The sequence below is a fragment of the Spodoptera frugiperda genome, chromosome 20, assembly GCF_023101765.2.
Source record: "Spodoptera frugiperda isolate SF20-4 chromosome 20, AGI-APGP_CSIRO_Sfru_2.0, whole genome shotgun sequence".
Lineage (NCBI taxonomy): Eukaryota > Metazoa > Arthropoda > Insecta > Lepidoptera > Noctuidae > Spodoptera > Spodoptera frugiperda.
The window spans coordinates 296,647-319,992 of NC_064231.1; the positions used below are offsets into that span (position 1 = coordinate 296,647).

Here is a 23,346-nt window from a genome sequence, read left to right on the forward strand (position 1 = left end):
CAGGGTTGTTATGGGAAAGAATTAAAACTCTAATCAACAGTTTTTCTTCAAAACAATGTATACAATTATATAAATATAAACAAAATTCATAAAAAAATACAAAGCAATATAACAATATGCATTAACTCATTTGTTCATTTCCACTGTTGTGTTCAAGTAATTAATAAAAAATGTACTACTCTTCTTGATTCATCACTTATTATTGTATTTATGATAATGATAACATACACACAAGAATAATGTATGTATGTTCTAAAATGTATCGTGATTACCAGTTTACCATAAACCAGGAACATTATAATATCAAAAAATGTACTTATATCTAGACAAATTGACCAACATAATAATCTATTACAGTGACCAGCCTAGAGCCTAAAATATGTAATAGATTTTCAACTTTTTTGTTTCGTTATAAAAGCGATTTTACAATAATACTTATAATAATTAAAGGAACACTGACTATGCAGACTTAGCACAACGGAATCCCAAGTTTCCTGCAGAGCTATCCTCTGTATTATGAGATCTTGATGAGCATCTATAACGATAGCAGTAGGAGAGGTGACATAAATAAGAACCACCCTTCTTCACCTTTTCTTTTGGCTGAAAAAATAAAAATGGAATATTAACAAAATATCACATAGTTCGAAACCGATCACTCGACATTCGGACTATCGCTTAGATTACTTATTCTTTAAACTAAAAACATCAAAATATTTACAAAAATAAAATGACAATTTGTAGATAAATTGTTTTCTGGGAATCAGATCTAAAATATTGCGTAACACAGTAGTTGGCCTAGCCGTCAATCTTGCAAATATTAATAAGCCAGTGTACTGAAAAGAAAGAAGAGAAATATTTACATTTTTCCCAGCCCATGTGTCTTCAGTCCACTCCCATACATTGCCAGCCATGTTATATAGCCCAAAGTCATTTGGAGGGAACATGTTTACTGGACAAGTGCCCACATAGCCATCTTTGGCTGAGTTATGTGTGGGAAAGGTCCCTTGCCAGATGTTAGTCCTGAAAAGAATTAAATCCTTTTAAGGCTATAGAAAATATGTCACAAATGTTAATGTAAAGTTCTTTAAAGAGGTAGTGTGCTGCACAGAACTGAACGGATATTGTAACATCAAATTTCCACCAGCTCTACTTGACCCAGGAATCAAACCCAGGACACTAACGAAGCACCTCCTAGCTAACAATAAGGTTGTACATTAATTAATTTAGCCTAAAATTTTAAAACTGACATGTGCTTTCTGTCTGGGAACAGTTTATCACCCCAAGGGTACTTGGTATCACGATGACCTCCTCGACATGCTGCCTCCCATTCAGCCTCTGTTGGTAACCGGGCTCCTCTCCATTTGCAGTATGCTTTTGCATCATTCCAAGATACATGTATAACTGGATGATCCAATATTTCTTAAAAAAAATAAATAATATAGATACTTATTACAGCCAACACTGATTTACCACTCTAGATGAAATTTTAATAAGTAATTAACCAAATAATGGTAATAAATTATTTTCTCTGTGAACTTATTTTTAAACATTAACTAAGTTTTACTTTAGACCAAATTACTCAATGATAACAATTTGTAATGTAAAATAATAAAGATAGTACTAGCACTATCTTAATTTATGTGTGTGTGCCAATGAAACAATTTTATTTATTTATTGCTACATAATCTTGAAGTAATTTTGATCACTATGTGAAACTTATGATGTTTTTTAAACATTTTACCTAACACAAAAAACATGTTGTACCATCAAACAAAAAAAAGTAATAAGCCAACCTACATACATACAAAATTGGAAAAAATATATAACTACCTAAAAGCTGTTTGGTATCATAGTTAAGGAAATAAAGAATAATGGCTGTACCTTGAATGTCAGAGTCAGGCCCATGCGGATGCTTCCAGTCAGCACCAAGTACTTTATACCACCACATTGCTTGCACAGCACGGAAATCCTTTAATTGCTCTTTAAATGTATTATTAAGAAATGCTGAGAAAACAAAACTATCTCCAAATTGTTCAGCTTCAGTCTTATAATTAGTTTCACTTATAAAATGAGCATAATTCTTATTTGAAACTTCATATTTATCTAAGTAAAAACTTTCTAGTTTCACTATTCTTTTCGGGCCTTCTTGGTCGCTTTCTATTGCTATATCATCTGTGCCAACTTGATATTCCCCGGCTGGTACTAACACCATCTCATCGAATGTGTTCATTTGTTCAGAGGCGAGATATTTACTAGCTTTGTTCTCATCCTCGAAAGAACATTGTTCAAGATCATTAGAATCAAGTAATTTCGCTTTATCGACACTTCCATCTTTCCCACGATTAAGGTTACAGCCACATCCAGATTCTTTAGACGTTAAGACCGGTTGTAATATGCATAAAATAAAGATAAATAACATTTTTATAACTTGTGTTCTACACTTTTTAGGCAATAATTAGGTATATGAAATTTTTGCACTAATTCCACAACATAGTTTCAAACACAAACTAAATTAAATACATTAAACGTAATCTTAATTTTAGTAAATTCTTTTTAGTAAAATGCAACTGTAAACCATCGTCTATTCACCAGCAAGCTCTGAAACCTGAAATTTGGAGAAATCTGAAATTTCACAAGTCAACCATAACAAGTGTTGATAAACTTGTGTCAATTGTCAGCTCAGCTTAACTGTCATGCTGTGACAAGGCTGTCAGCCTGTGTCTGTCACTTCTGTCAGACGTTAGACTCGTAGTTTCATTCATAAACTTACAGACATCTTATAGATTACTAAAACTCCGAATACTTTCTTTCCTATCTCACTCTCTGTGAGCACACCTCACATTCTAAGCAATTTAGTAAATTATTTATAGAACACACAACAACACTACACAAACATTTCTGATCATCCATTAAGCCATGCATATATATTTGAGTTAAGAAACTTTGATTTATTTTTATTTAATTACCTTTATCACCTCGTACCTAACCAGGTATCAAAGTACACGACAGATATTCAGTCTTACGGCTCTGAGATCTTGGACTATTACTAGCTTTCTCCTCGTAGCTCACTAGGGAATTTACAACAAAAATACGTAATTATAATAGTTTCTATTATACCTGACCAGAAATCTAACCCCTGATCCGATGTTACTTTATTATACAACACCTAATTTTACTTGGCAATTGAGAAATGAGAACACTCAATTGTATGTGAGAAATGAGAAAAAGGTATGAAAAAAAATGTTCAGCTATCCGATACAAGAGGGCGCTGTAAAGTTTAGTCTGGTGACCTCGTTAGTTGAGTAATCGCAAGGGCGACTGCTGAACTTTCAATTGTGAGTGGTAGTGTAATTAATAAAAAACAGAATCATGTGTACATAAATATTTATTCCATCTCTCTTTACTTAGTACTAATTTAGTTAATAAATATAATTTATCCAAACAATAACCTATAAAAAAAAGAAAAAAGAATAAAATAGAAACCCATTTTCACTACTTTTGGTAATATCACCTTATACATTGGCCGTGGGGGTATGCTGAAAAAAGAGGACTTTAGGTTTTTATTATAATCAAATTACATAACAAATAAAAGCTATTTATCAAACCTACCTAAACTAGAAGCTCATTTTAAAAATGGTCAGATATTTGTGTTATATAAATTCGAAAAAAAAAGTAAATAGCGAAAATTCAAAAATAGAAACGATAAAAAATCTGACTATTAAAAAATAACTTAAAAACCTGAACGATTTAGGGTCTCAGCACACATATGGGATCGGAAAGGGATCGTCACCGTATCGCCTCGAGCCGTTCAGAATGGTTTGTATTAAACTCCCTACTGCAACGCACACTAATCGGAATAATAACGTAATCGCCTCGCCTCGGAACAGGCTCCGAACTTGAATTCCCGCGCTTACGGCTCATCGTCCCCACGCTTACGTTTCTCCGTCCCCGCGCTTACGTCTCTCCGTACCGACTAACTATCGTGTTAGTCTAGTCGGTGTCGCCTAGCTGTAGCCGAGTTGACGTACAGGCGCTGCTGATACGCTTTCGTTACGTGCATACGGTAGGTTGACGCCTGTTTGACAGCGAGGCGAAAGGCGTTACGGTTACGATCCCTTTCCGATCCCATATGTGTGCTGAGACCTTTAATTTAAAAAAGTACATTAAGGCAAGGCACGCCCTTTGCCTAGAATTATCACCAAAACTCCAAAACAAATTTTGATCATGTAGATGTAGTAAAAATAAATTATGCCTAACGCTAAGCTTTTAAACATTTTACTAGGTAAGCTCCTCACCTTCATGAACTTTTATAAGTATATTTTATATTCATTAACCGATTAATTGTTGTTTGTACTAAAATTTAATCACTGAAAATAAAGAAAAATAAATAAGTTTGACGTGTGCGAAAATACCTACTTGTTTCTACAATTCTCATTGTAATTTCTAAATAAACAATACAGAAAATACAATGCAAGATTATGTAAATTTTTTAATGTAGGTTTTAATTTAAATAACTATTAATAACTGCGTACCTAGAGGTAATTCATTTAACAGCCCGAAAGTATCATATAGGTATTTTGTGAATATGGTAACGGACGATTGCTTGCAATATTTATTTTGACTTGGTTCTAAACAAGCACACGTTAATATTATATAAATATAACATAATAGATCCGCGATCGGCGTATATGAAAATTAAATAGTCAGAGTATAGATGTAAGGGGTAAGAAACACCATAGACACCGGGTAATAATAAGTCCTTTAAAAAAATCTTAGAATAGAATAGAATAGAATAGAATAGAATAGAATAGAATAGAATACTTTATTTGCAAAGAATGTAGGTACAGACTTAGTTCGGTTCACCTATAATATCGTATACTCCTTACCTCCATCACCCATAAAGATAGGTGTGTGTGCCTACTGAGCGTACGTTAATAGGTAGAGTATTCAATTAATTGATAAAGAATAGGTACAATGTGAATTTAAATTAACCCTTTCCTAGAGCAAATTGATTTGCCCTCTCCATTTTATGGTTCAACGCTTTTTGCTCTTTGTGGGTACCCTCTATGTATCTATCTTATTTATTAGGTACTGTTAGGTTAAAGCTGTTATCCAGTTTTTTTTTTAAATTAGGCATATTTAATAAATATTGTAATACTTCGACTATACTATAGTCATAATATTATATTGATCATTTACCAAGACGGTTATTTAAAAATTCACGTTGTACAATTGGACATCATCTTTTCTATTGGACAAACTGCCATTTCACTACATTCATCTCGTCAACAAAAAGAACAATCGGCCACATTTGTGTCTACGAGAACTTTTTTGAGTATATATTAACTTGTCGTCACAAGCTGTATATAAAATAAACCTATGTTTTACTTGAATTATATACTTACAACAGTAGTGGCACAATATCCTCTTGCTTCATTTTTCCATAATATTTTACAATGCCATCTACGTGTCCCATGCCGACCACAGCGAGGACGCGAGGACTTTTAACTATTGAAACAAAATATATTTTTATTTGAATCTAATATAGGTATTTCGGCCTACTATAACCTGCAAACAGGTATTAGTAGGCCGAAAAAGAAGTAACTAACAAGAAGTTTGTTTGTATCTATATAACTGACTGTATGTATTGAATTTTATTTAAACTACAAGACAAATATTATCAAATCTCAGCACTTAAGTACCTAGTCCTAGTAGTAGGGATTTAATAAGTAAAATTAGGTGTTAGTAAAAAATTAACACTAATTATTTCAATATCGAGTTTATACTATCCTACTCTACTTATCACGGACTTACCAGAACGAACACATTCTTGAAGTGAATACGCAAGACATTTGTCGCGTTCGTCGACAAATACATGGAAAATTTTCTTGAAAGCTGGCACATCTCGAGTTATTTCTTCAAACTGCGCTTGAACAAAGTCCCTATCTTTGTACCTTTCTAATTGTTCCTTGCTGTTTTAAAAAAGCATTAATTAATTATTAGTTATTAGATTATCTTGCAATAAAATATGAAAATAAAAACAATGGTCCAAAAAATACCAACTCTAAAGGCTTTGGATTTGTCGTTGTAAGATGATACAAGACTTGACCCAATTCATACACGCTCAACGACTGAAAAGCTCGAGCAATCGTTATTTGAATTGGTCGGTCGCCAAGAAATAACTTACATCCTGGTATTTTCTTCATCTACGAAACAAAACATGTTTAGTTATTACTAGAAAATCTTTAATACATAATATTTGATATGGTTCATAATAGTCTGACCTCATGATATGCTCTTCGAAACTCCCCTCCAGGTGCGACTCCCAACTCTTTAGCTATATCAGCATAGGTTTTTAATAGCATTGCGTGTAACATTCCAGAGACGAAGTTTTGGCCTTTTACTGCCTCTCTGTGTAAAGTATGTGAAAAAAGAAACATTAAATAGTTTTCTTCAACGCTTTTTTTTCTAAACTATGCCCTTAGTTAGGTCCGCACGTCTTGAGGAAAGGTCTCAGTGAGCCTCGAAATCGATCGAGCAATTCTTATCTTCTACCCACGTGAGTAAGCCGCAAAAACTTTAAGTAATTTACCATAACTCAAAAAAATTACCTACATGTATGTACAACAGTAAATCGTTTTTATAGATATTATTGTAGATATACTACCCAAGTTTCTGTAATGGTTTATCAGTCGTTATTTATTTCTGAAGACTCGTACTTTGTAACATTTTATTTATATTATTGTTTATCATTAAAATAGATAAAATGGCTTACTTTAACTTTTGAGCATCAAAGTTTTTAGCATCTTCGAGAAACTTTTTATCGTCCAATTCCAGAAGTGATACTCTTTGCCGACATAGTTCAATCAAAATAGCGTTTGGATTTAAGACTTTCACTATCTGGTGGCAAAAAATATTAGCACCAAATTATCGTTATTGTTATTACACCACATACTATTTTAAAAGCACAAATTACTTAATTACGAAACTTTATTGCCAATTACTTTTCATGAAACCCAAAAAATATTGGAAGCCTGTTTAGGTGCAGAAGATCTTTCAGGAAAAATTTAAGATGGCACTATAATTAATAATTAAAAAAAAATTAAAATAGGTACCTCGGATACATCTTCAACTGATTGTTTGCTAAAATGCACTGTTCCCAAGAGTACCACGGTACTATTTTCATCATTCTCCAGTAGTGTTGCTGATTTTGGTAATTGAATAGCGCTCGCATATGCATTCTTCGGATATATTGAGCATACGGCTGAATATGAGATAAAATTAGTTCATATTAAATTCTGTAGCTGTAGTTAGTTAATTATTATAATACGATCATAACGGCGGCATACGGCTTAGAGGCATTATTATAATACGATTATACATAAATGATAGCTTACGTGTGAATTTATTGATTGGTTTACGAACAGCTGGAACTTCAAAACTTTTGCTCAAAAATCGTCTAAGTAGAATGCATGTTTGGTATTTCATATTTATCTTAAACTTTTTATTGTACAATTTTGTCGCATTATTACTAAATTACTTTGAATTTTCCGTGAAACCATTGTATTTTTAAAACCTGTCCATTGTTGACTAATTTGTTTCTGTGCAATTAAAAAGGCAAACTAATTTCATTTTTTTAGCCAGCCAGTGTTAAAAAGATTTTTTATTGATAACTCTTTGAGTTGAAAAAAGTTACCTCATAATGTTAAGTACTAATCAAAGCTTCTTGGTCAAGAAAATCTAATTCTGCAATCTATGAGAGACCCCGCAGACATACAATTGTAAGTTGGCCAATTATCGAACGACTAAATTGTGTACTTTTATGATTAAATCAACCGACTTTATTTTATTGGTTACCAGCCGCTGACTTTATATATTTTTTTTAATTGTGCCAAATCGGAAGGGCATCTCGATTGTGATACGATCGGTGTCCAATTAATTAGTTGGACGATTTAGTTGGACAAGATGTGCGGGCTAGCATATTATTATGTCACTATACCTATTCGTATACTCTGCGATTTAGTCGGCCAACTTGAAATTGTAAATCTGCGGGGTCTCTTAGTCTCAGTGCCGTAGCGTAGTGGGGGCGGCAGGGGCGGCCCGCCCCGGGTGGCACTTTTTAGGGGGCGGCAAATATTTTGTAAAAATTACAACCATTTTATATTTTTTTCGCAACTAGAGATCGGAGAAAGTAGTGATAGTGAGGATGGAACTGTAACGAGTGGTCCTGCCCCGAGAGGGGCACCTGAGGCAAGAATCCAACGATTCGTCGGAACCAGTAATTGATAGGGTAAAAAAGGTGAAGGCGAAATCAAGTTCCCACGATGTGGGACTTGATGAAGCTCAACGCCAACTGAGGGCGTCTCTGGCGCATGCTAAGCGGGTGGAGGCGCAAAAGGACCTGGAGGAGAAGGTCGCCGCCAAGGAGCGCGCAACCGGTGCCGCAAGGTCCAGGGCCGGCTACGGGGCTTCCAACGTTCTCTACGCAGACCACTCAGTGGCTGAGCTAGCGCAAATGGCACTGGAGGACAAGGAGGAAATTTTGGAAGTGGCCTCCAAGTTCTCCAACCTGAAGGGATCGGCTGTTGCCGACAAACGAAATAGGAGGCGATCTGTCGCTGCCGGCCGTCGTACGCAAGATGGTCGACAGCGCGGAGTCGTGGGACGCGGTAGTGTCCTTCTGCGAGGACGTGTTGTCGCAGAAGGAAACTGCGGAGCGGGAGAGGGAGATCTCGAATCCCTTCCCCGCCCGCAGTAGGCGCACCGAGCGCAGGAGAAGGGCGGACAACGCCCTCTTCCAGCCCCCATGAATGGGTCCAGGGGCGCGGGACTTGGGGAAGTCCCCGCCCCCTATTCCATGGACCCGAGGTGTTGATGGACGCGGTGGTGTCCTTCTGCGAGGACGTGATATTGTCACAGAAGGAAACTGCGGAGCGGGAGAGGGAGACCTCGACTCCCTTCCCCGCCCGCAGTAGGCGTACCGGGCGCAGGAGAAGGGCGGACAACTCCCAATTCTAGCCCCCATTAATGGGTCCAGGGGCGCGGGACTTGGGGAAGTCCCCTTGGCGTGCGCGGATGTCGGCGCGCGCTTCCGAGACGATGCACGGGGTAGCCCAAACTTACCTACCCCGTGCAAGAGATGAGGTCAGGATGGACCTGGCCGGCATGTGATCACGTGCTGAGTAGACACCGGGGGGTTTTAGCCGGTAAGAGTCCGGCATACCCCTCCGCCTTTCCCCGGCCAAAGGAAGTCCATGAGGATTTCACCCCGGACAACATTCCGTGGCCATCTAGAGGATAGGGCTAAATGATCCTCGAAAAAGCTTGGTGTGCTCAACAGATCAAGGCAGTATTTCACTCCAGCCCATCGCCTGCTTCTATATAAGGCGTAGGTTCGGCCCCATATGGAATACTAGTCTCATCTGTGGGCGGGGGCACCCCAGTACCAGGTTCATCCTCTGGACCGCGTTCCGCGCCGTGCGAATCGGATTGTTGAGTGGCAGGAAATTTAAAACCGACTTGACACTTTGGCAATGCGTAGAGATGTAGCTTCGTTGTACATTATATCGCCTATACCACGGGGAGTGCTCTGATTCATGACTGATTCTCTATTATGAATGTATGTAAATTAAAATACCTAAATAAGGGGGCGGCAAAATTGTCTTCCGCCCCGGGCGGCCGACACTCACGCTACGCCACTGCTTAGTCTGCAAATATTTTTAAGCGCCATCTGTTGTTGGATAGCAGAACTAATCTTCTTTTAACAATAATTCTTCAATGCCGTACCTACTCAAGATTTTTTATTATAAACTCTTTATTTTCTTGAGCAAAGTTGGAACTATTTATGCAGGGAAATAAAACATTTTATTTTAGGTTATCCTTTATTGAATATAGGTAATGTGAACAATATTTTTCATGTTACTGAGCTACAAAGCAGAGGTTTCCAAAGGCACCTCTAAAATCATAATGCATTATTTAGTATTACAAGGTCAATTTAATATATAAATTATGATATATTATATCGGCCTAATTTTTTAAGACGGATGGAAACTTTATTTATAAATTTCTATCACAGTCCTTTTTATTTATTAAACCAATACTAACTACATAAAAATTGGTCTAACACGCATAGAACACTTTTTTATTAGCAAGGTTTGAAATTGATATCCTCACGGTAGAAACGTAACATTTTTTCATACATACATACATACATACGTATATACTACATAGAAATGACAACGAGATAACATAGGAGGACAAATTTCAAATCCTTGCTACGTTTGCAATATCTTGACTTAGTAATCGTTATCCAACAAAATATAAAACCACTAAAACCATAGCTCAGTCAAAATTCCTACTGAAATTAATTTCACGTCTTATTTTATTATTCTTAAGACAAACTTAATTGCAGCCATTACTAAATTAGAAGACATAAAACGGTACTCTAGACAAGAACATCAATAACACAATATTATGGAACGGACACAACGGTGATGATAATCCTGAGCATTAGAGCAATCGCCGTTTTCAATTTATCGAAGTATAAACAACAGACAGTTTAATTCGCCTTCCATTGTCTCTGCCTACCCCCATGGGGAACAGGCGTGAGGTTATGTATGTATGGAACGCCAATTACTACTACTACTTACATACTGCTTCATCAACAGTCATCAGTCTTTTCATGCATGTTCGTCAGTAAAGGGTAGATTTAATTTGGCCCTTCTTCAATATCGTTTTATTTTTATAATGTAATATTGCAAGAATGCTCAAGTTCATCAGCACCTTTATTACTATTATAATTAAGACTCGTCAAACGCTACACTAACGTTAGTTTGATAAAATTATTCCTGTATATGTAAGGGTCAGATCCAAGAAATGGGACTGTGTGACTATCCATTTTATTAAGTACTTTTAAGCACTTTAAACCTTGATTATTCCGTTATATACTCAAACATTACTTTATTACATGTTATTGTGGAGAGTTTTAAATCTTAGAGCAAGCGTAAGCTGTGCGTTTTGTAGATCAATGAACCATTAATCTAAATATAATTTATTGTAATTATCATGTTTTACTAGAGCCTAATAAATAGTATATAGATAAATGAAAGGCATTTTTACAATCCTCAATTATTATTCTTGAGCTTTTATTTAATGACCATACTGTATGGGCGGCGCACAAATAACAAGTCCCAAACTGTACCCTTAGTACGATATTGCTTTACGTTGAGCGAAATCGAAACGAGGGCGTTCGACGCTCTGATTGGCCAGTGCGAATGAACCAACCAATCAGAACCCCGACCACGCTCTCGTTTCGATTACTTTAAACGTAATAGCAAACTCGTACTAAGGATACTGATCCTTAATATTTAAGTCTAGTGCAAACTGAACATAGAATCAGGAACAACAAAAGTATTTTACTTGTAAAACTATGTGCAACAATAAGGTATTATTATGATATAATAATGCAAATGATACGACGAATCAATCAATTCAGTCGACATAAAATAACTGTGAATACTTAAAATATAAAGAAAATCAAGCCAAAGCTTTTGAATAAAGTATTTCTATGTATCAGCGCTTACAAGCAATAAACCACCTTATATACAATGTCATAGATATCATAATATTATTTATACATATATATTTGTTTGCTAACAAACATGGCCCTTTTCAATAATCCAGTAAACTTAATTCACATTCTCTCTAACAACAACTTGCATTTATAGAATTATTATTTATTGCAAGACCTTATAAAGAACCAAACATCACAAAATTAACTTCTTATTATAGTTAACCAACGCATCAGCCAATCCTGAAATGAAGAGAAAAATATACCATTGAATAATTTTATAAGTGGAAACTTGTAATAGGGACATTGAGTTAAAAAGTGCTAGCAAAATCATGGACGACATACCACGTCGATAATTACATTTTAACTTTATGCACAGACACTTATATTTGTGTGGCGGACAATGTATAAACATAATAACTTACCACAGTCATATTATTATGGTCACCAAATTGCACTTTATCGTTATCAAGGGAACCAGCGCCGGGGTCTGAGCTTATAACCAGCGTAGATCAGAGCGCCTATACAAGCCACGCGTACCGTGACGCGAATCACACGCGTGGAAAGAGACGGAGGCGGCACCCTGTTGATGGTAAAGTAAAATATCAGTAGTAGCTAATATCAGATATATATTTTTTTACTTTGTTGGAACAGCAACTAAAAACTAAAGTTAATTACAATAAACAAAGAAATCTTTATGACAATTCTGTTGCCATATTTTAAGATAAATATTATGTAAAATATCGCAATGCCCAGTATTTCAATGCCTATAATTTATTGATTTACAGAATGGTTTACTTACTGGAGCAATGGCGGAATGTCTTGAGGTTTGATTTTGCCCCAATGTTCCACGATGCCTGCTACGTGGCCGATACCAACAACGCCCACAATGCGGCAAGGCTCACGACCTGAAGAGAAAATATTAAAATTATTTTCAACTTTAAGATCATACAGACATAAAGTTGAAACTCCATTAAAGAACCTGAAACTAGTAAATAGTTTATTAAAAAAAGGTAAAAAAGCTACTCACGTGGTTGCAAAGCAGCTACTTGCAGGGAATGACAGAGATACATATCTCTCTCTACAACAAACACCCTCTTCAATGCTGGGAACTCCTCAGCCATCTCCTCCAACATATCTTCTAACATTTTCTTCTGTTTACATTTTTCTACTTCCTCCAAACTGTAATGCAAATATTTAATATACTAACAAAAAAGAAAAATAACAAGTTACTCTTGGTTTTACCAAATAAAGATTGTAATTAAATATATTCATTTTCACACGAAGAGTAACACTAACCTTATAGTCTGGTTTGAAGTGAGCAAATGCCAGATGAACCTAATGGTTTGTCCCCAAGACAAGGAAGCAATAGCTCGGTGCAGAGTGACATCTATTGCCCTGTCACCTAACTGTACAATGCAGCCGGGGACTTTCTTAGCCTGGAAATAAGATTAAAAACATTTCTCATGTTTTATCTACAATCTCTTAAGTATTTTGTTGCCAAATCGCATTGAGCAAGCATGGTGATTAATGCTCAAACCTGCGTGTGAGACCTTTGGTCAGTAGTGGCCACTGTGTGTGTGTGAAGTATTGTGTTGAACCATGATTATAAGATGTATATTTTATTATTTAATGATCATGGCACTTGGTACAAAATATCAAATATTATTCTATATGATACACACTTCATTTGACATTTTTATATTGTAGTGTAAATTAAAATTATTACCTCAGCCATTGCACGCCTAAATTCACCACCAGGAGCCATACCCAACTCCCTAGTGATGTGTGCGGACATATTTAACAACAATATGTACATAAGTCCATTAAATACGCCATTCTGAGCCATTGTCGCTCTGTAAAAACAAACAATCAGAGTAAGAAATACAGTTTGCAAAGGAAAATAAACTTCAAATGTTGAATCATTTTATTGAATGTAGAGACAATAAGATGGAGCTTTACTAATCATTAGGAAATAATAATTATTTAAAACTGCTGTGTCTCTTTCTGCTTTCGAAAGCCCTAACAGACTGACATAGGAGACACCTATAATATAATATAAATTTTTCCACTGAACTGCACCATATACATAGCTGCACATAGCAGGAGAAAACGGGCTGTTGCCCACTATCAATTTGTTATGAATATAAACTTATTATTTTGTTTTCCTCCTCAACCACAAATATTTGTGAGTCAAGCAGAGTACTATTCAAGTCAAACCATATTACAACATTGTGCAAATAATTAAATTTACTTTGTAATACCAACCTTATCTTTTTAATGTTAATGTTCTTAGCTTCTCTAAGTATGACTTCTTCGTCTAATAACAAAATATTAGTTCTCTGTTCACATAACTCCACCATCACTATGTGGGGGTTTACTTCTTGTATTACCTGAAATGGTGATTAAATACAATGTAATTAGATAAAATATTTCTTGTAATGGATGTACAAAAGTTTATTATATTATAATTACACAGTTAGTGACAATCACAATTAGGTAACACACAGACAGCAGTAATATAGTTCAAACAATAATCTAGGTACAAGGTAGGGCGCCGTGCGACGCAGTCGCGCGCGCATGTGCTTTCACTACGGGCGTGTAGGGCCGACTGGCGACGTGAGAAGCGGTGGGAACGCCGCGGCTTGCGTTAGCGCGCGAAGCGCGTAACCGACGCGTCGGATGATATTCTCGTTACACACTCCCCCTCTAGTTCGGACATAGCGCCCTCGCGTTCGGACTAGCATCGAATTTACGGGGTCGACCACGCTTGCGCTTCTCACGAACCGGAGACACGATGTCGCCGACGAATGGCGTTAAGTGTGACACATGGTACCGTCCAATGTGTTCAGCTCGCGTAAGTCCCTCGATAACATAAGTGGTGGGACTTACCACTTCCCGAATACGATACGGGCCGTCTCTCCTAGGGATGAACTTCGCGGTTTGTCCACGGCCTGCGTCGTTCATACTCTGCGTCTTTAGGAGGACAAGGTCACCTACCTTATAATCCGGAGGCGTACGTCTACCTTCATCAGCATACTTCTTCCTGATGGACTGGGCCTGCTCATGGACATCCCTGGCATCTAGAAGCGCCGTCGACAACCTACGAAGGTAAGGCGTAATACTCGGTACGAAATTATCGTTATCCACGATGGCTTTCATATCAGCCACGACGTCAGATGGTGCGCGCAGCTCCCTTCCGAAGGTAAGAAAAGCCGGTGAAAACCCCGTACTCGCTGTCACGGCGGAATTCATCGCAAACCTTATAGCTGCGAGATGGCGATCCCAAGAGGCGTGGTCCTTCCCCACCAGAATTGCCAACTGGGGTTTGAGGTCCCGGTTCTTGCGTTCAACGGGGTTGCTTTCCGGGTGGTACAACGGCGTCAAAGACTGTTTGATACCCATCACGTGACATGCCTGTTGCATCACCTCAGCTACGAACTGAACTCCGTTGTCGCTGACCATCCTACGCGGGACTCCAAACCTCAAGAAGACTTCGCCGATTAAAATCTCAGCGCACTCTACGCTGGTGGCGGTCTCCAACGCAAACAACTCAACCCAGTGAGTACACACGTCCTCTATAATAAGGATCCAACGGTTACCTTTAGCCGTCTTCGGCAAAGGTCCAAACAAATCTACTGACACGACCTCGAACCGGCGAGTCGCAGCAGGCGTCTGCAGTAGTCCTGCAGGCTTCTTGTTGTCTGCTTTATAACGCTGACAAGCAGCACAACGTCTAACATAGTCAGCAACGAAGGTTCTCATACCTACCCAAAAGTAGCGAGCTCTGATGCGCTGCAGGGTTCTCTCAACACCGAAATGACCTGCGGTGGGAGCGTCATGGAAGTCAGCAAGGATGCCCTCTCTTTCATGACTCGGTACCACGAGACAGGCGGAGTCAACGTCGTCAGCCTCGGGTGCACACCGATACAATACTCCATCAGACATCAGATAACCTCGTTCTGACCAGCCCCTCCCCCTAGACGGATCGGAGTCCTCCAGATCCTCTACGATCGTCTTCAGCTCGGGGTCCTTGAGTTGGTTGTCACGTACGTCGGTAGGTGCCCTGTGCGGTATATCTACAGTTACTAAGCATACCTCGCATCCACCTGGGTCCTTTTCACAACAGGCGGGGCGGCTTAGCGCGTCTGCAATCACGTTCACCTTACCGGGGGTATACTGGATCTGTAAGTTATAAGCCTGAAGGGTCAATGCCCACCTTGCCAAACGGCCACTGGGGGACTTCAAACTCATCAATCAGCGTAAGGGTTGATGATCGGACTTGACGATGACCTCTGATCCTTCGATGTAGCCCCTGAATTTAGTCACCGCCCAGACCACAGCTAGTGCCTCCCTTTCCGTGGTGGTATAGTTGCGCTCAGCCGGCAACAGCAACCGACTGGCGTACTCCACAGGCCTCTCATCAGGGCCCTCCCCTGCATCAGAACTGCTCCGAGACAGTAACTACTACTGTCGGTATTAAGAGAGAAGGGCTTACTTTCGTCAGCTTGACGGAGTATGGGTGCGGTGACCAGGAGTCTCTTGATATGCTCGAACGCAGCCTGCTGCTCTTCATGCCACCTCCATGAGCTATTCTTCTTGAGAAGGTCAGTTAAAGGCTTCGCGACAGCGGCGTAATTCGGCACAAATCGCCGGAACCAGCTTGACGTAGCTAAGAAACCTTTAAGCTGCCTCTCGTTCTTCGGGGCAGGCATGTCAGCTATGGCTGAGGTCTTCTCCGGGTCTACCTGCAAACCACCGGGTACAATAATGTGCCCCAGGAACCGCACCGAATCACAGGCAAAACAACTTTTCTTGCGGTTAACACGCAGATTAAATTTATCCAGCCTATCGAAGACTGCCTCCAGATCCTCGAGGTGTTCTTCAAATGTGGGCGACAGAACAATCAGGTCATCTAGGTAGCCTAGGATACTTACCGATCTACCACCACCTCGGGGGTCTGAGGACGTCACAGCGCCGTCACTGGTCTCGAGTGTCCGCGCTGGTACAACCAGGTTCGACCGGAACCGGTCGATCAGTCTCTGGAACGTGGCACCGGAGTTGCGCAATCCCATGGGCATTCTCTTAAACCTGTAGGTACCAGAGGGCGTAACAAACGCGGTCTTGTCACGGTCCTCTTCCGCGACACCTACCTGGAAATAGCCAGAATGAAGGTCGAGCGTTGACATGTAGGCGGTGGTCTTCGCGGCATGAAGAACGTCTTCTATGCGCGGCAGTGGGTACCGGTCAGGCTCCGTCACAGCATTGAGCTTGCGGTAATCCACACATAACCGGACGCCACCGTCTTTCTTCTTCACCAACACTACGTTCGCGGCCCACGGCGACTCACACTCCTCTATAACATCTGCTCGCAGCAGCTTCTCGAGCTCACCGTCCAGCAGCTGCTTCTTACCTGCCGACATCCGGTAGGGTGGTGAGGCGGTAGGCTCCTGCCTCTCGCCTACTCGAATGTGGTGAGTAGCGTAAGATGTAGCTGGTCCCTCGGTGGCGAAGCGCGCGGCCTAAGGCCTCAGCCTCGAATTTTGCGGGCAGCGGGGCGGCGGCGGCGCGGGAGCGGGAGCGGGGCGGCGGCGGCGGACCCGTTCTCGAAACTAGCGGGCAGATCGCGCGGCACTACAGCGGTGTAGTGTTGTGTTCGTGGTTGTGTTGTCGAGATATTTGTTTTTATTAGCGAACGAAATCTTTTTGATTCAAATTTATTCCTAACGCTCGATTTACTGTGGGCAAAAGAAGAAGACCTACTATAGGGCAAGGAAAATAAATGGCGAGTTTTATCGAAATTATAAAGAACAGAGACAAAATCCCGACAAATTCTACGACTACACTAGAATGAGTGTAGAAACTTTTGACTATATTCTTGAAACTATCAAGAGTGATTTCAGTTTTTGCTTTAGTCTTCAATATTCAGTTCGTTTTTTATTTCTTCCCATAATTGGTTAATTTTTCTTCTATTTTTATGGTTCACATCTTTGCTGTTCCGTATGGGTGTCCTCTCAAAGATTGCCGAAATCATTTGCTCTTGCACGTCCGAGGACATTTTGATACGTCACAAAAAAAAATGTAGGTACACAACACTATACTACAATGCAGACGCGCAACGCGGGCGGTCACCGCTTGACTGGAGTGCACCGCTCGTTGCCCGCTCCCGCGCCGCTCCCGCGCCGCTGTTTTCGAAAACCGGTCCATTTGAATATACGCAAAAGATCCTGCCGCTGCCGCGCCGCCGCCGCCGCCGCCCCGCTGCCCGCAAAATTCGAGGCCGAGGCCTTAGATATTATAAGCTGGTTGAGCTGCGTCCTCTGAGCAGATGACAGCTTAGATCCCTCGTTTTCTCTCAGTGCCAGGTCGGTGGTGTTAACCTGCATCAGCTCTGCGTCACTGGTGGACATAAGACTGTAAGAGCGCACAAAGGGTACCTTCACCTTTGTCAAATCTGAAAAATACCAACAACCATGTTGAAGGTCAAGCAAAATACCAGATTTTGTAATAAAATCTTGTCCGAGAAGCGTCCTATTCTCCGCCCCTGGTATAACAATAAATGTTGTAGGTACAATACGTCCTTGTACTACAACATTCGTATCGCACAACAACACGTCACGTGTATGTTGGGTCCCGTCGGCCAACCCTATCGTGCGGCGGGCCGGTGTAAAACTAGTCCCGTTCTTCAACAAAATAGCATACAAACCGGGGCTAGCTAAGCTTTCGGTAGCGCCGGTATCAAGCACAGCGACACCTAATAACGAAGCCACTTCAATATTTATCGTCGGCTGCGACGTGGAGGAATCGTGTGTATAAGCACTTTGGAAACTTACCTTCCCGTCGGCGGCCGCGGCTGGTGCATCTTCCTTGCACTTGCCTTTACAAGTGGGACATTTCGACCGAATAACGCCTTCACGACCGCAACCATAACAAGCTAACTCATTACCTTTCGACTTACACTCGTCCATCGTGTGTCCGAAACGTTTGCAGCGTGCACAGCGTGGTCTAACACGTTTAGAAGTCGCGCTACTACAATCAATGTTCGAACTAGAGTCGGATGTGGTCGTTTGAGGGTTAACATTTTTCAACGTAGCCGTTTGCGGGTTAATATTTTTACCGGTCGAGGTTGAAGGGTTATCTTTATTACGTAAATTCGTGTTCGCGGTATTATTGTTAGACGATGTACTAGGTTGGTTCGCTTCGCCCAGCGTCTCCTCTACGTACCTAGCTCTCTCAAGCAGACAGTCGACACTACTTACGCTATCACGCGGAACACGTTTACGGATTCTACGGTGTAACAGGCCATACACTATATCGAGTTGCATTTGTTCTGATAAAGGATATGGTAACCGCGAAATGTTAGCACGCACACGCGAAATATATACGTCGGCACTTTCACTTTGTTGTTCTGTCGCGAATATGTCGCGTAAGACCCTGTGGGCTGGGCGCGGCGCGCCGTACATGAAGCGCAGCCGGCGTAACGCGTCGTCCCAGCTCTCCACCGTAGGTCGCACTCCTCGCCACCACACGGCGGCGTCTCCGGTCAGCAGCATCGGCAGTCCTCGTAACGCGTGGTCGTCTGATACGCCTGCGCACTCCTTGTATACGAGCACGCTCTCGATGAATGCTTCCACGACGTCGGCGTTGCAGGCGGCTCCATCGAACCGAGCCGTGCACCGGGTGAAGTTGCTCTGCGCAGTGTGCACCGCGTGCACTTCTGCAGCAGGAGGTTGAGTCGACCCCCTCATCACGCTGGCCAGGATCCTAGATAGCTGGTCTTCTGACATTGTGATCATATTCGTATCGCGTCGGTCCGTTGTGGTAGGTGACGCCGCCGCCATGTTGTTGTCCGCGGCGGTTCCCGCCACTCGCGTATCCGTGAACTCTTCGTCACTATCACTACTGCGGTTCTCGATAGCCGTCTGTCCGCGTGTTTTCGGCATCTTCACGAGACACGACGGTTACAGCCTCGGCACAGTAGGTACACAACCGAGCGTGGAATACGTTCGCACTCACGTAGGTACTTCGAGCACGAGCCACGAGTTGGGCGCAATTTTGTAATGGATGTACAAAAAGTTTATTATTTTATAATTACACAGTTAGTGACAATCACAATTAGGTAACACACAGACAGCAGTAATATAGTTCAAACAATAATCTAGGTACAAGGTAGGGCGCCGTGCGACGCAGTCGCGCGCGCATGTGCTTTCACTACGGGCGTGTAGGGCCGACTGGCGACGTGAGAAGCGGTGGGAACGCCGCGGCTTGCGTTAGCGCGCGAAGCGCGTAACCGACGCGTCGGATGATATTCTCGTTACACAATGCAATTAGATAAAATATTTGAGGGTTATAATGAGGGTTTAACAATAATTTGTGTTTGTGGTGGTTTGTGAATTTCATGTTTTATATTTAAAATATTTAGATAATATGCCTTTAATTCTTATATATTACTTCATGGCTTATGACAATAAGCAGAGTGAGTTTTATAATTAACACTACTACATGGTAACATTTTAACAATGACATAAATTCTCATTTAACTTCCTAAATTATTAAGCAATAGCATGATGCAACATAATATGTAAAGATTAAGACAATTCATATAATATATGTTATGTACATATATGAATTGTCTGTTTAAAAAACCCCCGACACAAAAACTTAATTTCCCTTTAAAAAGTAAAAAATAATAAAAGAAACCTAATCTTAAAGTACCTAAGAATGTACTAATAATTCTAAAAAAAAATACATCGCGTTGGGGGACCGCTCCTAATTATTTCTTACTTCTCTACGATTTTTTCATAAGTATCACATGCTTGGTGTTAACATTAAAGTAAATTGATGTTTAAGTACTTAACTATAACGCAGAAAATAGAAATATAACGGCGCGGGCGGCGGTGTGCAGTCCGTATTCATGCGGTCCCCCAACGCGACGTATTTTTTTTTAGAATTATTAGTACATTCTTAGGTACTTTAAGATTAGGTTTCTTTTATTATTTTTTACTTTTTAAAGGGAAATTAAGTTTTTGTGTCGGGGGTTTTTTAAATTTTTAATTTAATTTTTTATTTTATACTTTTTATAGGTAGGTTAGGTTAAGTTAGGCTTAGTATATTACATATACTTACTATAATTTCAATTCTTGTTAAGGTAAAGATTACAATCAAGGTCAAGTTCGTTGATTTTTTTTTACTTATTAATTACTAGTTTTTATTTCTATAAGTAGGCTAAAGATTACATTGGTGCAGGTTTTATACTTTTGTATTTTATAAAATATTTAATTTAATTTTTAAATTTTTTATCATTTTTTTTTATTTAATTTTTAATTATTTTTTTTATTTTTCTTAATACGAAAAAATTATATCTTTCAATATTTTCTTTCAGTGCGGTTTCATGTGAGACCCCATCCCAGTATATTTGCAGACCTTCGGTTAATCTCCCGCTTACGTTACTTTCACCATCCATAACTTTAAAACGGCTCAACCGATTTTCATCAAACATGTCTAAGAACACTCGCAGATAAGTCCCCTTTAAGACGAAAAAAACTAAATTGAAATCACTGCATCCGTTCGGGAGTTATGATGCCACAGACAGACAGACAGACAGACACGTCAAACTTATAACACCCCTCTTTTTGCGTCGGGGTTAAAAATTGAATACTTTTTACATTGAAAAATATTACAATTTTATAATGTAACTTACTCTGGATACATCCTCCTGAGATTGTATACTGAAGTGTGCAGTACCCACTAAATACACTTTCCCACCATCGGGAGCATCCAGCACTGTGACAGTGCTTGGAAGGCCATCATCTGTCGGCAATTCAGATATACCTGTAATTAAGATCAGACATACATCAGTTACAGAACGCAAAAAGAATGTGTTCTTGTTAGTATCTAAGTGTAGCATCCATTACATGTGTGTGTAAGTGAGAAATTGATGATATCAAGGATGTTAAGTTTATACTCAGTAGCACTTTATGGTATGCAACCTCATTGGGACAAACATGAGAGTCTTACTGCCGTATTCAGAGACATATAAATTAACATAAATTATTCCTTAGTAACAATTTTGCTCCAAAAATAAAGACTGGAGTAAATAACCATTAAATGATTCTGAAAATAAGAATGATAAAGCTATATTAAAATGTCTTACCATCCTCCATATCACATTCTGGATTGGAATCAAGGATAACATGATCATCGGAAGGTGTTTCCTTTTTAGGATCTGGTGTTGAAGTGGCAAAACTAGGGTTGTCTGAAACTGAAGTTCATCATCTATTTACAAATATATAAAATTATTTATTTTATGTATGTTTGTTTGAATGCACTAATCTTTGGATTGAGCATTTATCGAAGAAAGCTATATAACATCATGCTGGGATCAATAGAAGGTGAGCAGAGTGAATGAAACTGTGTAGTGTTTGTGTTAGTGTCTATCAAGTAATAAAAAGTATAAAATTCAGCAGGTATAAATAATACTAGTTATTGGTATTAAAGTGTCTAATCTCAATCATTATCTTTTCATTAGAAAGAAAATACTTTTTATCTTGAATAATTAAAACTAAATTAAAGACTGTTAATGTTAATTACATTAGAAAAATATTTTTGAATGTTAGTGGGGTAAGCATGCTAAGTGCAAAGGTCATTAATAACAAATTAAAACCACAAATCACAAAGTAAAAGGTAAGAACAAACCTAGTCCATTATGTGACATCTATACTCTTAAAGAAGAATGGGCAAAAAACCCTGAGTCAACTAAACAGATTAAAATTTGGCATATATAATCTCTATTCTTGCCACACAAATGATTGTAGCTAGTTCTGGCTTCTTGCTCTGTACATTTTTTACCAGTTGCAGCCGCAGTTTGTCCTTACCTTCATAGCCAACATGAAATCATAAAGGAAGTATTACCTGACTGTTTTGGTATCATAGCTGCAAAAGTATTTACTTGTGCATCTCCACTACCATCCTCTGCCTTTATAAACACTTTACACTCATTGACTAAGTCACTCTTCACTCCAGGCTGTGGCTTCTTCAATAATTGGTCCTCTTCTAAACTATGTGCTCCTAGTCTCTCATTGTTTAGTAGACGGTCAGCAGCATCCATCTTATTATTGAATTACTGCAAGTATATAAACATAATAGAATTAAAGGGTGCAAGGAACTCAATTTGACTATTTTCCTCACAATTAAATATTTATGGTAATCCAGGAAAATATATTATTGTGGGCTTCTGAAGAGGTATTTTATATTGTCAACAACGGAATATTACTAGTATGTCACCACATTTAAAATAATTACACAGATAACGTGGACTGTACCTATCAATTCATGCCAACTCAATTTTTTTCAAGTGAAAGTACAAATACTGCTGTTTCAGTTTGCTTATACAATTAGACCGCTTACCTTATTGAAAAGATTCTAAACTGATGAAAGTCACGAAAATAGAAAAGAGTTACTTGAAAAATAATGAACTGAATTTGTTTTTTTTTATTTTGGTTTACTCAACATTTTTACTATTTTTCACCATGCAAAGCAAATCTAGGGATACCAATTAATGAGCAAATAATTATTAAAAAGTAATAAGCAGGGTTACCAAACAAAATAATTCAATTTGACATAAAATAATAATCAATTCAAATAATCGACTAAATGTAATGTGTATGCAAAGGATTCTAATAACAATATTATAGTATTACTTCGTTAAGATTACATGGAAATATAAATATTACATTAAAAATAAGGAACTGTTTGCCTGAATCCAACGAAAATCTCGT

The 23,346-nt window shown here is 39.2% G+C and overlaps 3 protein-coding genes across 9 annotated transcripts; all 3 read right to left on the reverse strand.

Annotated features, from left to right (window-relative positions):
• Window positions 1–35: 35 nt before the first annotated feature.
• LOC118262136 (formylglycine-generating enzyme) lies at window positions 36–2,685 on the reverse strand. Its single transcript, XM_035573283.2, has 4 exons — window positions 1,882–2,685; window positions 1,248–1,419; window positions 861–1,020; window positions 36–600 (listed from the first exon to the last, which is right to left on the reverse strand). Exons 1-4 carry the CDS (start codon window positions 2,417–2,419, stop codon window positions 460–462), a joined length of 1,011 nt encoding a protein of 336 aa, XP_035429176.2. The 5' UTR covers window positions 2,420–2,685; the 3' UTR covers window positions 36–459.
• A 682-nt stretch (window positions 2,686–3,367) lies between these two features.
• On the reverse strand, window positions 3,368–7,623 carry LOC118282324 (traB domain-containing protein-like). 5 transcript variants are annotated; one of them, XR_007706535.1, is made up of 9 exons: window positions 7,398–7,622; window positions 7,116–7,264; window positions 6,776–6,900; window positions 6,285–6,411; window positions 6,064–6,206; window positions 5,815–5,972; window positions 5,406–5,508; window positions 4,296–4,367; window positions 3,368–3,536 (listed from the first exon to the last, which is right to left on the reverse strand). XR_007706535.1 is itself a non-coding variant. In XM_035603349.2 (8 exons), exons 1-8 carry the CDS (start codon window positions 7,486–7,488, stop codon window positions 3,434–3,436), a joined length of 999 nt encoding a protein of 332 aa, XP_035459242.1. In that variant the 5' UTR covers window positions 7,489–7,623; the 3' UTR covers window positions 3,368–3,433. The 5 variants fall into 5 exon arrangements, 3 of the variants coding, with proteins under 3 accessions (XP_035459242.1, XP_035459243.1, XP_035459245.1); XR_007706536.1 differs by having other exon boundaries at window positions 3,368–3,550; XM_035603349.2 differs by lacking the exon at window positions 4,296–4,367 and having other exon boundaries at window positions 7,398–7,623.
• A 2,239-nt stretch (window positions 7,624–9,862) lies between these two features.
• LOC118262140 (traB domain-containing protein) lies at window positions 9,863–23,144 on the reverse strand. 3 transcript variants are annotated; one of them, XM_050701676.1, is made up of 11 exons: window positions 22,976–23,144; window positions 22,481–22,691; window positions 21,723–21,824; window positions 21,270–21,400; window positions 13,838–13,962; window positions 13,299–13,425; window positions 12,869–13,008; window positions 12,600–12,751; window positions 12,372–12,477; window positions 11,995–12,152; window positions 9,863–11,812 (listed from the first exon to the last, which is right to left on the reverse strand). In XM_050701676.1, the coding sequence occupies exons 2-10, from the start codon at window positions 22,674–22,676 to the stop codon at window positions 12,038–12,040; spliced, it is 1,194 nt and encodes a 397-aa protein (XP_050557633.1). In that variant the 5' UTR covers window positions 22,677–22,691; window positions 22,976–23,144; the 3' UTR covers window positions 9,863–11,812; window positions 11,995–12,037. The 3 variants fall into 3 exon arrangements, with proteins under 3 accessions (XP_050557633.1, XP_035429184.1, XP_035429186.1); XM_035573291.2 differs by having other exon boundaries at window positions 21,723–21,830; XM_035573293.2 differs by lacking the exon at window positions 21,723–21,824.
• Between the last annotated feature and the right edge of the window lie 202 nt (window positions 23,145–23,346).